We start from the raw sequence: 13,197 nt of genomic DNA on the forward strand, positions 1-13,197 counted from the left end.
AAAAATTATTCTTTAGCAATAAAGTTTTCTTTAAATTGGGCTATACAGTTTAGGAAACATACTTAACGCAAGTTATGACGCAAGCAGACTTTGTAAGTGGGAAGACTCGGACAAAATTAATAATGAGACACCATCGTGCGGCTTTAGGAAATCAGAAAGAGATTTGCTGAAACCATATTTGTAGTTTTTTTAGTATCGAAAATAGATTTTCTGCATTTTAAAACGAGTTATGATTGTAGATCTTTTTTTAAAATTGAACATGGTCCGGTCAGTTGCTCATATATTTCTGTGTTTTATAATAAATTGTCACTTCACCTTGGACCCCTACCAATTCAAAGCTTTAACCTATTTGATCTGTGTAAAACTTTTGTTAAGGTACCAATAAAACAAATTATATTTATTTCATTATTACAAATAATCCTGTAGGTTCGATTGACATTTACTCGAACTCACTTTTTGTAATTTTTTTTTGGGCTGTTTAAGACTTTTGTTTATTTAAAGTAATTTCTTATATATAGTTGTTAGTATAAAAGAAAATATTGAAAAATTGTTATTATGCGTAAAATTCCAAAACAACCAAACAAAATATAAACCAAAACAAAATATTTATTCTAAAAATATCAACTAAAGAAGCCCTAAAAAATTACCTCTGTTTGAAGAGACGATAACAAACATATTTTATCTAGTTGTAGTTGAACGTGATTTTGTAGGTGGTTAAAATAATAACAGTTATTTATTATTAGGTGCTTTTAAGATTCGCTTAGTTCTTTTAATCTACTGGTATGTTTGATATATATTATGGTTAAGATCTCTGATAATAAACTCTTTTTTTTTGAAAAATGGGTAGAAATAAAGATTGCTCTCAGGAGAAGCTCGAAATAATAAGAAAACTACGCGCCCAATAAAAGTCATATTTCCAAATATAAGCAATAATCGAATGCTGATCTAAAATGGTCGCAAATGGTTTAAGGTGGCAGACTAAATCTGAAACTCGTGGCCGTAGATAAAAAATAACAAATAACCAGGAAAAACTTTTAATTCAAGCCTCAAAACAAATCCTGTTTGCCTCTGCTTCTCAACTCCAAGACCTTGTAGGAGTGGATGTTTCCAATACTATAACGCTTCGATTAATAGAAGCTAATTTCTTTTCCAGAAGTCCACGAAAAGTATAATTATTAAATAAAAGGCAATTTAAAAACAGAATTAAATTTGCAAAGGAACATTTATAATGGCCTGCATCTAAATCGCGAAATATTTTATGTCATATGAAAGCAAAATAGTTTTGTTTTACGATACATGACGTAGAACATTCGTTAAGCGCCCTTTGAATAGCGTCTATCAACCGAAATACACCATTAAAACGATGAAGCATGGTGGCTTTAAAATTATGGTACCGGTCAGTTTTTCATACTATGGGCAAGACCAACGTTTTGGATAAAAAATATTATGACGTCCCATATTTTGGTTGATATTTTGAGGGAGGGTATATAGGGTTGATATTTTGCAGATTATAAAATGCCAAATGAGTATTCATGCATGAAGACGACCCTAAACATGCCAGTCGTCTCTGTAAGTAATTTTTAAATGACCAAAACATATAATATGTTAGAATGGCCTACGCAGAGTCTAGATCAACATTAGGTAAATACAAAATAAAAAGCCAAATTGAGTTCTCTGCTGAAGTTCTAGCAAACTTAGACAAATTAAAATCGTTAAATTGGTTAAGAAAGCAGACGAATTCTGATTCATTAAATAATTATTATAAAAATTTAAAGAAGTTGTTTATAAAAATATACAAGATAAAAAACGAGAGTTTTATGAAAGCAAAATTTGAAACAAATGAAAAGTTGGGCAGACACACAAAAAATAAGAAAGATTCATGCCATCACAGATAATAATAAAAAAACGCAGAGTTGTTCAAAATTAAGTAATAAAAATTATAGTGTTCCACAACAATATATAACAAATACTTTTTATTTTAAGCCTGTAAGCTTAGACGAAATCTCTTTGGTTGTAAAGAGTTTAAGAAATAAATTTTCCAAAGGACTTGACGAGGTCCCAGCAAAAATTTTAGAACAGTGTTGTGATTTAATTTCGCCATACCTGGCGTTATTAATGAACAATTCTGTGGCAGAGGGAGTATTTCCCACACAGTTAAAGTGTTCAAAAGTTATTCCGGTGTTTAAAAAAGGTGATCCTAATAGAATTGAGAACTACAGGTCCATTTGCGTTTTAAGTAGTTTCTCCAAAATATTTAAAAAGCTTATGTATGATCGATTAGTACGGTTTCTTGATAAATATAATATTCTACATTCTTCGCAACATGGTTTTCGAAAAATATGTCTATTGAAACAGCTTCTCTTGAATTAATTCAGTATGTCTGGGATAATATTGAAAAAAGATTGAATGTAGTGGCTTTTCTGTTTGACCTATCTCGAGCTTTTGAAACGATTAATCCGATTTTTATTAAGCATAAATTAGAGAGATTAGGAGTGCGAGGTAGAGTATTGTATTGGGTTATATCATATATGACCGACAGATCCTTAGTTGTAAAAGTGGGTGATGATTTCTCAAGTCAGAATAACTGCGAACTTGAAACTGGCGCTTTGGGGCCGTTGCTTTTCCTACTATATGTTAACGATCTCTCAGAATTCATTGGCGATGTTAAATTGTCCATGTACGCAGACACTACTACTATTGTAGTTACAGGAAAAAGTATGGAGGAAATCGAATTCAAAGCCTGCTCTATTATAAAAAAGTTTAAAGATTGCTGTGAGGGAAATCACCTTATAATAAATTTGGAAAAGACTAAATGCATAAGTTTCTCAAAGAATGTGTTGGATACTGTTTCAATTATCTGCGAATCGTCAGTTAAGTTTCTGGGATGCATAATAGACCAACACCTATCTTTTCTTTCTCAAATTGACGAGATATGCAGCAAATTATCTAGACTGTATTTTTCATTGTTTACCCTTAAAAGGCATCTAGAAATGAAGGGTCTGCTGAGTGTATACTATGGTATAGTGTACCCTCTCTTGACCTCACATGTTGCTGTTTGGGGTAATAGATCAGAGGCACAAAGGGTATTTGTATTTCAAAAAAGATTTATGGGACTGATTTTTGGTTTGAAATATAATGAGAGCTGCCGTGAAACATTTAAAAAATATAATATTTTAACAATGCCCGGAATTTATATATTTAAATTATTGTTATAAATATATAAAAACCAAGAACATTTCTCCAAAGTAAGTGATTTTAATAAATATAATGTTAGATGTAAGGATGCTCTTTATTTGCCAAAATTTAACTTTGTTTATTTTAAAAAGACCCCCTTTTATGAAGGAATTAGCTTATTTAATAAACTCCCGTTAAAACAACTTCGTTAAAACAAATAGATAACTTCAACATATTTAAAAATACTGACTAAAACGGGTTATTATAAGTTCTGTCGTATATGATATCAACGAATTTAGCAACATGCTGAAAGTCACACATAGTCAATGTCTGTACTTTGTTTGTACTGTTTCTTGCTACTTTGTGGTTATTATAGTTTTATTCTTTTAAATAAGTTAATTAGGATTATCAGTTTCTTTTCTCCTGACTTGTCTTATTCTATTGTATATGTAGTATCAAATGACCAAATAAATCAGTAATAAGTACTCAGATCTCAATCCTGTCGAGAATTTGTGCAGATATTAAGGATGCTGTGTCACGCGAGAAACCAAAAAATCAAAAGAAATTGTGGATAGTTATTTGCAATTCCTAGCATATTATCCCTTTGTCAAAAGACCAAGACAAACCAGGGCTTTGCAATAAAATATTAAAATGTAATCTTAATTCTGGATGCAAATTTCTTCATTTTTCTACAATAATATATTTTTATTACTTTTGTTTTAGAAACACTGCTATTTTTTTACCATATAATAAGAGGATTTTTTTTTTTGTACAGAAATATAAAAATTATTTTTTTTAATAGTATTGTTTAATATTGCTATATGTAATGTTATTGCGCCTTTTATTACATATAAATGTATTCGCTTTACTTATAAGTTACCAATTTAAAATACATTTTATTTTCGTCGTACACATGCTGCTATAATTTACACAACTGTATATTTCAGGCATTTGGCGTCATTTTTCATTTATTCCGGTCATTTTAAACTATTTTAAATTACGTCCAGGTATTTCAAGTAATCTTTTTATTGGTTCTGTGTTCTATGTGTTCAGACTCAAATTCTTTTAGTCGAGGCATTTGAAGTCATTTTTAAGTTTGTTTTGTTGTCGATTACTTTGTTCCCCTATTATCTATATCATCTTCTAAACTTGATCCAGCGCTCAAAATGTGTATTTTTTTATCAAGTAATAAGTGTATTTATTTTTTTATATTATTATAATAGATACAAAAATATTTAGTTAAAAATATATGTCAAAAAGTTTTATATTTTTTGGTGTAATTTTCCCAAATACCCAATGGAAGAGCCGACACTGTAAGAAACTATAATCTTTTTTAGCGAGAGAATTATTACAGTCCACCAATTCACCAATGTTGGCCGTTTGCCAAAGTCCAATTTTACAAAATATATAAAAGGGTGAATTATGCAGAAAGTTGTATATTTCACTACACTTTTTTTTTAAATTTATTTATCACAAAAGTACAAAGGTTACAACGTCAAAACACCTCAATTTATCACCTCAAAGTTTCTAAAATCGACCTATATTAGAATTTTTCACATGGTTTTTAAAAATCATTAAGTAGTACCTAAAAATGTCTATATTAGAGTATAATATATAACAAATATTTTAACTATAGTAAAATAGATAGTATAGGCGTGCGGTTCTTTGAGTGAGTAAGACTCTATTCAGCAGTTAATTGACAAAACAGTTGTGCAGTGACTTAATGGCTCGAGTTTTTTTTTTAACCCTTTAATATCAAAATAAGATATCAAACTCTTAAAACTAATATCACAATATCAGATTATAATACTAGGTATAAAAATTTTTTGCTTTAACATTAAAAATAATAATTAATGCAATTCAAAATATTCCTTAATTTTGTTATATACAGGGTGATTTTTATAAGAAGGTCATGCTTTTGGGGGATGATAGGGGACGTTCAAATATAACTTTTGTTATAAGACACTATGGGTCGGAAATGCCTCAGAAGCAAAATAAAGGAAGTTAAAATTTTTAAAAAAATCAAGAAATTAATTTTTAGTTTTTTTATTGTTTAAGATATCGGTGTCAAATTTTCTCAATAAAGCTACCTAATAAAGATGCTTTAAATATAAAAAGTAAATGTTTTAGTTTCAACCAGTGGCGTAGATCAGATAGGCATTAGAGTAATTTTTTAATAAAAAAAAAATAGTATGCCACTGATAATCAAAAATTTTAAGAATCCTTGGTTTATTTAACAGAAAAAAAGGTATCCTGCATGTTTTTCCCAAAAGGCACCATTTTATCAGAATTTAAAAATAAATAAATTTAATAAAAACTAAGGAAAAAAAAATTATTGGATAACGTTAAAAAATACTAAATAATCAATAATAATAATTAATAATTAATTTAAAAGGTGCTCAAAATGGCCGCCATTTTGTTGGATACAGAGCCTGCAGCGTAATGTTAAATTGTCGTGAATTTTCTGAATAACTTCACTCCTATCTTTAATTTCGGTATTTGGTCTCGCACGAACTCACCGGATTCGCCGAGTGTGCATATCCGCTAACTCAATGCCACGCAAATTGCAAAGAGGGACATGATAACAAAATAACTAATAGCTTTGACGGTTGCTAGGATATCTTTGACATACGAATCAAAACTTTGTTATAACGTCATCTTCCTGATTAATTTAAATAAGGTAGTTGTTCTGCCGTTGCTTTATTTTGAATGTTATGGAGCGATTTACGTGGAATGAATTGGCAGATATGCATTTAACCCTTGGTGAATCCAGAGGAAATGCTGTATTGGCTCGCGCGATTTATGCTGAACGTTTTCCCAATCGAATGGTCCCAGAGAGAAGATTTTTTCTTAAGGTCGACAGGAGTCTACGCGAGAGAGGACAATTACAAGTACCTACTTAAAAAAAAAATAAAAACAAAAAATTAACATGTACTTTTTGTTTTAGGTGAACCCAGGCATAAGAGTTCGTGCAAGGCCTATTCGTGATAATGTTGAGGAGGAAATACTTCACAATATTGAAGAGGATCCAAATACAAGTACCCGAAAAATTGCTGATCACCTGAGGATAAGCCAAACGTTGGTTTGGAAAGTTTTGCATGATAACCACCTTTATCCATTTAAAAAACAAAAGGTTCAGCATCTGTTGCCCCAAGACTATGCTAATAGGTTCGCGTTTGCCACTTGGTATCTTCAACAAGGGGCTGAACACCCAGACATTCGCCAAGCTATTTTGTTTAGTGACAAATCAACGTTTTGCCGAGAGGGACATTTCAACCCAAGAAACAATCATGTCTGGGCTGATGAAAACCCTCATGCTAAATTTATCCGTGGCTACTAACAAAAATTCTCTGTGAATGTTTGGGCAAGCATTGTAGGGGAGAACTTGATTGGTCCGTACATTTTGCCCAGACGTCTCATTGCAGGGAATTATTTGATATTTCTTCGAGATGTACTGCCTGAACTTTTAGAAGATGTGCCATTGGATGTTCGGCAAATAATGTGGCTTCAACATGATGGTTTTCCGGCACACTATGGTCGCGTTGTCAGGGAATATTTGAACCAAAGATATCCTAGACGTTGGATTAGAAGGGGAGGCCCAGTGGCTTGGCCAGCGCGCTCCCCCGATTTAAATCCCTGTGATTTTTATTTGTGGGGTCATTTGGACCAACTTATTTATTCTACACCTGTGCCAGATGAACATAATCTTTTGGCTCGCATTGCAGTAGCTGCAGGCGAAATTAAAGATAGGGGTGAAGTTATTCAGAAAATTCACGACAATTTAACATTACGCTGCAGGCTCTGTATCCAACAAAATGGCGGCCACTTTGAGCACCTTTTAAATTAATTATTATTATTGATTATTTAGTATTTTTTAACGTTTTTAAATTCTGATAAAATGGTGCCTTTTGGGAAAAAGATGCAGGATACCTTTTTTTCTGTTAAATAAACCAAGGATTCTTAACATTTTTGATTATCAGTGGCGTACTATTTTTTTTTATTAAAAAATTACTCTAATGCCTATGTGATCTACGCCACTGGTTGAAACTAAAACATTTACTTTTTACATTTCAAGCATCTTTATTAGATAGCTTTATTGAGAAAATTTGACACCGATATCTTAAACAGTCAAAAAACTAAAAATTAATTTCTAAATTTTTTAAAAAACTTTAACCCCCTGTATTTTGCTTCTGAGGCATTTCCGACCCATAGTGTCTTATATCAAAAGTTATATTTGAACGTCCCCTATCATCCCCCAAAAGCATGACCTTCTTATAAAAATCACCCTGTATACATATACCCAATTATAAAATAGTAATATAGCTTAAAAACTAAAGATTTTTTTGTACCTAATAATACTGTCTTCCTTTTTTTTTTCTTAGTCTTTCGCTTTTTTATATTTGTAAGAAATTTTCAATATTTCTATCTAGTACCTCACAGTTGTAAAAAATTAAGGCAAAAATAAAAAATTGCTAGACTTTTGTGTGAATTCTGAAGTAAATTTAGCAAACCGTCAAAATTATTTTTTATTGTTATTAACCCAATTCCAGATCACCATTGAATTCGGACATTGTTTAATTTTATGCCACTATAGCTTTCTATTTTCTATAGCTTCTATAGTTTCTATAGCTATACACTTTAAACAATTTTTTGAAAAAGACATGCCACAGAATTGCATTATTTATAGCTATTATTTATAGAAACACCAAACTTCGCCATTTCATAGGAAAATTTTCATTTTCTATTTTCATTTCATTAAGGGATTTTTTGTTTTGTTGCAACATTATATCATTAAAGATAAGTTTTTGTGCAAACTTAATCTAAATCGAGAGTTAGTTAGTTTATTATTTTAGATATTTATTTCCTTATGTTGATTTTCAAAAATACCATTTAGAATAGTTATCTATAAAAATAAAGTAGTAATCTGTTACCATTTTGTAACAGATTTTCTTCATTTTGTTTGACCAGGATTGCCATTGTGTTTTTTATCAAAAGAGCGCAGTAAATGTATTAGCTTCTATATTGATTACATCCGAATTTTTTGGCGTCAATTCCAATTGTCGCCTATTGTATAGTATACATATTGTATGTATAGCCTTCCAGACCAAATATATTTCCCGGTAATGCAAACAAGAGGTTGACTTATTTTATTTGGCATTGGAATTACTTGTGCCATATACCATATTTTGGATAACGCATATATGTTTATTAGCCAGTTTTTTGGTATAAGATCCAGAGTTCTTACCTGATTTTTTATTCAAAATTTTCGAACATTATTTGTAATATTTTGCCAATTTTTATTTACCATTTTCCCAAAATTTTTACTCACTTGCATTCCGAATATTTTTATGTTTTCTTTTACCACAAAATTATTTAAATAAGGCCGATCAGGTCTGTCTGTCAGGTATAATTGCAGGTACGACTTAAGAAACCCAACATTCTGGATAAATTTAAATATTTTATTAGATAAAGTAAATCATAATAGAAGCCGACAAATTCCTAACACTTTGGATATGTAGAAGATATAAGCTTGATAGACTTAAATTACTTAATAACTAAATCATGGCACATAAAATTTCAGTACTGCTTACCTGTATGCCAATTATTATCGGTCAATTTATAAATAACATCAGCAATTACTGTGATGGGCCCAGAACCCGCTTGATATTGGAACTGAAGCTGATTTCCGTTCACTATTGTAAGCTTAATGTAATCAGTCGGGCCTTTGGCGTGAAAAAGTACTGCGTTTTCTGTGGCAGTTCTGAAACATAGAAATATTTTCTATTTATTTTTTTCTAAATAATTCATTTTTAACATTTTTAAATTTATATTATTACAAGTAACACTATTTCTAAATATAACTTACTTGAATTCAAAATAAATATCTCCATTATGTCCCATATCAAAATTAGGAATATCAATAGTCGCGTCGGATATCCTAAAAGTGACAACATTATCAAACAAATCGTCTCCCTGGCAAATTAAAGGGCCAAGGGTGTATCTGGCCTCACGCTCATCTAAGGCACTTCCGGTGTCTCCTAACCGCAGCTGCTTGACTGGCAGATCATCTTTTTCACTTAAATCGCCTATAAATCAAATTGTTATTATTGCTTATTTATATTTTATACAAAAAAAACAATAATATAATACCAGCATCGACAAGCCAATAAGGAGCATCTCCGTCACAATTGCACCATTTCGTGCGGTCGTTGCAGGTTCCCATGACGCCGCACTCGCATTTTCGTGATCCGGGCAGACCACCGCCCCAATAATCCATTTTTTGATTTTTTCTCGATACCCACCAGGAGGAGGGTTGGAAATTATGCTCTTCTGAGGGAGAGTTAAACAGTCTAGCTTGTTTACAGGCATAGTGAATGTGTTGGGTGCATGATGAAGATCTGAAAATTTCGTTATATAAAAGTGATACTTATTAAGAAAATCAAGATAAAAAGTACAAAATTGTTCCTTTAGAATCTTTTATGTAATGATGCATGCAGATTCTATAATATTCGGAGTCATGAGAACACATAATTGTCAAACTTAAGGTAAACATGATTTTTAATTGAAAAACGTGTTACTAAATTAGAGATTTTCTTTCTTTAAAATATATGCACAATAGCTGCGAGGATTAGATTAAGTTAACCTAAGAAGAAAACGTCATACTTGTGTTTTATAATGTTTACTACTTGGTAATACCATTAAATTGAGAAAATAAAAATTATTTTTATACAGGGTGTTAATTAAAGAGCAATTTTTTTAAAGACATGGGGTTGCTGGATAAGAGGGTATACGGAGCATTATGTTCTTCTAAAAAACGGACAAATTATTTTATAAGAATGGAGGTCCTTCTGACAAAGTTGTTAAAAGAACTGGACTTTAGTGGTTTAAAGTTGTTTTCAGTTAAAAAAGCTTTAACTTTGGATATATAAAATGCTTTTTTCCATGATCACTAAGCAATTTCCCTTATCTGCTTTTGAGATCACCAAATTATAGTTTTTTATTTTGTTTTTAATGGATTTTAGAACTTTGTCTGGAGAGTTTAAGATTTTGATTTTTTTTAAATTAGATTTAAATTTATGCAATATACTAAATAGGTCGTTGCGAAGAGACGTTTTTAAATTGATGTTGTTAGAACCAATTAATATTTTAATCAGAAAAATCAAATTATCTAAAATTAAAATAAATCTTTCCTGATGGTAAAAAAGATAGTAAATGCATATCTCTATCGTTCATAAATTTTCATCTAAATAAGAAAATCAACAATAGCTTCATTAAACACCAATCAGAATTAAAAATTTCTTATAAAACCAAAAACAACTTGGGTTCCATTTTGATCAATACCAAGGATAAACTTGAAACATTATCAAAGTGGTAATTACAGATTGCAGTGTGATTCTTGTGATTGTTCATATGTGGGACGAACTTGTAGACCCTTAAAAACACGCATAGCCGAGCACTTAAGTAGACCCTCTTCTCCATTTGGTGAACATATAAAATCTAATAACCATAATTTCAGTCCAAAGTCCAATTCTAAAATTCTCTAAAACAGGTTACTTCTAAAAACTACAACCGACTAGATTTTCTTGAGGACATTTATATCACCAACGAGCTCATAAAAAATCGCTCTTGTTTAAATATACAAGTAAACCTTAACAGACCTTCCGTTCTATTACATAGGAGACTCCACAATTAAAATTTTTATAAGCATTGGCAAATTTTCTAATTTAAAAGTTTGCTTTTACATCGTTAAAGGATAACAACTTCCTTATCCGAACAAAAATTCACTGTTGTAGTCTAACTTGTGCCACCAATGTATAACCAACTAGCAACACTATCGCACACCATACGATAATGACATCTAGATCGAGCTATCGCTACTACCACTCTGATAGGTTCGCATAATATTAATTTTAAAGTGAAGTTAACTGTAGGTTAACCTAATTTGACATAGTATTTCCCGCCATTTAAGAAACCACAATAGAATGTAAACACAACACAAAGGAGACTAGCGTGCTCCCCTTTTTAAATACTGTTCGTCCTGTTTAGTGTTCTGTATAGTCTTAAGTGTGTCAAAAAAGTTTTAAGAAAAAATGTGTTTTTTAATCATAAAAAAGATAATATTGCGCCATTTGTATGAAATTTGATGCACACTTTTCGATCACTAAGGACCAGTTTCTGACGTAATAGATATTTTAAAATATTTACCAGTGATGTACGTACGGGGTGGTGTAACTAAATATTCTAGAAGAAAAAAATTCTACCCTTCTAACTTTTTTAAAATCCAAAATTGTTTTTAAAATCCTCATTTATTTTAAAACAAATAATGTCAAACAAGTAATTTTATAGGACGCACCGTTTTCGCGCAAAAAGTTAAATACCTCAAATAATGTACAGCAATTGTTGGAAGTGTCCACCACCCACAAGTATGCAAGCATTCACTCTTCTTCGCATAGACTGACGCACATTATTAAAGATTCCTGGGGTATTCCTTGTAGTTAAAAAGGAATACTGTTATTTGATTCTGTAACTCTTCTTCATTTTGAATCGGCACTGCATACACTAAGCTTTTTAAATGCCCCCAGAAAAAGAAATCCAAACTATTAAGGTCGGCAGACCTAGGCTGCCATGACTGTGTTCATCCGCGCCCTATCCACCTATTGTAATATTGGCGATTTAAAAATGTACGCACTCTTAAGCTAATATGTGAAGGAGCACCATAGTGCATTACCCGCATTTGGTTTCTCAATAAAAGAGGAAGGTCTTCAAGTAATGCCGGCAAATTTTCTTTAAGAGAGTGTAAATAGGATTCTCCATTAAGTCTTATTGGGAGAAAAAATTCAGAGAATCGGATGAGCATCAATAATGCTAGTCCAAACATTTAATGAGAACTGCACCTGATGATTATATTCAACAATTGCATGAGGGCTTTCATTCGCCCAAAAATGGTTGTTATGGAAATTCCTTATCGGGTTTCAACTAAAATTAGCCTCATCGTAAAGAGAATCTCCCTGTCAAATAACGGATTTTCCACAGCCTTTGAAGAAACCACTCACAGAAATTAATTCGCAATAGTAAATCTCTAGGGAGTAATGCACTTTTAAATGTGATACGGGCATAACAAATTTTCGATGAGAATTTTTCAATTTAAAATAAGTACCAAAAAAAAAACTGGGACAACAAAATCTCCTAAATCTCTTGGTCTGTTAGAATAATATATTTTGATGTTGTCAAAGTTAATTTAATTGTGACAGTCGCGTCAACAAAATCGTTCTTGATGTTCAAAATGCCTGTATTATCTCCTCAACAAAAAAGCGATTATATTCACTCGTCTGATAGATGGAGTTCCTATAAAAGGAATCGCAGAAGAATTGGGCATTAGTAAAAATACCGTTTCCTTAGCTAAGGCAAATTGCAGAATATAGAGCTATTGTAAGAAATCCAGGTTCTGGTCGACCAAAAATTTCAAACGACATTCAAGATAGAGAGTTAGTTGGCTTTCTAAGAAACAATCCGTTTGAAACAGCAATAAAGGCGAAAGAAGACACGCATTTTCCTGGTTCTGCTAATACAGCTCGTAGTAGGATAAGAAATTCGGAAGTTAAAAGTTGCTGTGCAACAAATAAAATATTTTTGACTGAAGCAATCAAACAGGGAAGATTAGAATTTGCATCAATATGCACACCAAAACAACATATACGTAATATTTTCGGATGAAAAAACCTTCCAATCGTGCAATAATGGCAAAATCCGCGTTTACAGGCCTTCTAATACCAGATGTGATGAAAGATATACACATAAGACTAAAAAGATAAACACAAATACATAAACTCAAAGTGGACGTCTTAGTATAAACGTTTGGGCCTGGATTAGTTTTAGAGGACCTGGCGTTTGTAAAATAGTGCAGGGAAGGCTTAATGCCTTAGGATATTGCAATATCCTGAATAATGTTATGATGCCATCGGTTGGTGTAGTCTATGGGCAAGATTTTATCTTCCAACATGATAATGCTCCTATACATACAGC

At 31.5% G+C, this 13,197-nt stretch overlaps 1 protein-coding gene across 3 annotated transcripts in view; it reads right to left on the reverse strand.

Moving 5' to 3' along the window:
* Positions 1-13,197, reverse strand: part of LOC126733793 (neurexin-4) — a 53,830-nt gene that overhangs the window by 14,675 nt on the left and 25,958 nt on the right. For all 3 annotated transcript variants that reach the window (XM_050437200.1, XM_050437201.1, XM_050437202.1), the window contains 3 exons: positions 9,325-9,572; positions 9,041-9,260; positions 8,766-8,935 (listed from right to left, as the gene is read on the reverse strand). In XM_050437200.1, coding sequence (XP_050293157.1) covers positions 8,766-8,935; positions 9,041-9,260; positions 9,325-9,572 — 638 coding nt within the window. The remainder of the gene's footprint in view (positions 1-8,765; positions 8,936-9,040; positions 9,261-9,324; positions 9,573-13,197) is intronic.

Source organism: Anthonomus grandis, chromosome 3 (assembly GCF_022605725.1).
Source record: "Anthonomus grandis grandis chromosome 3, icAntGran1.3, whole genome shotgun sequence".
NCBI lineage: Eukaryota > Metazoa > Arthropoda > Insecta > Coleoptera > Curculionidae > Anthonomus > Anthonomus grandis.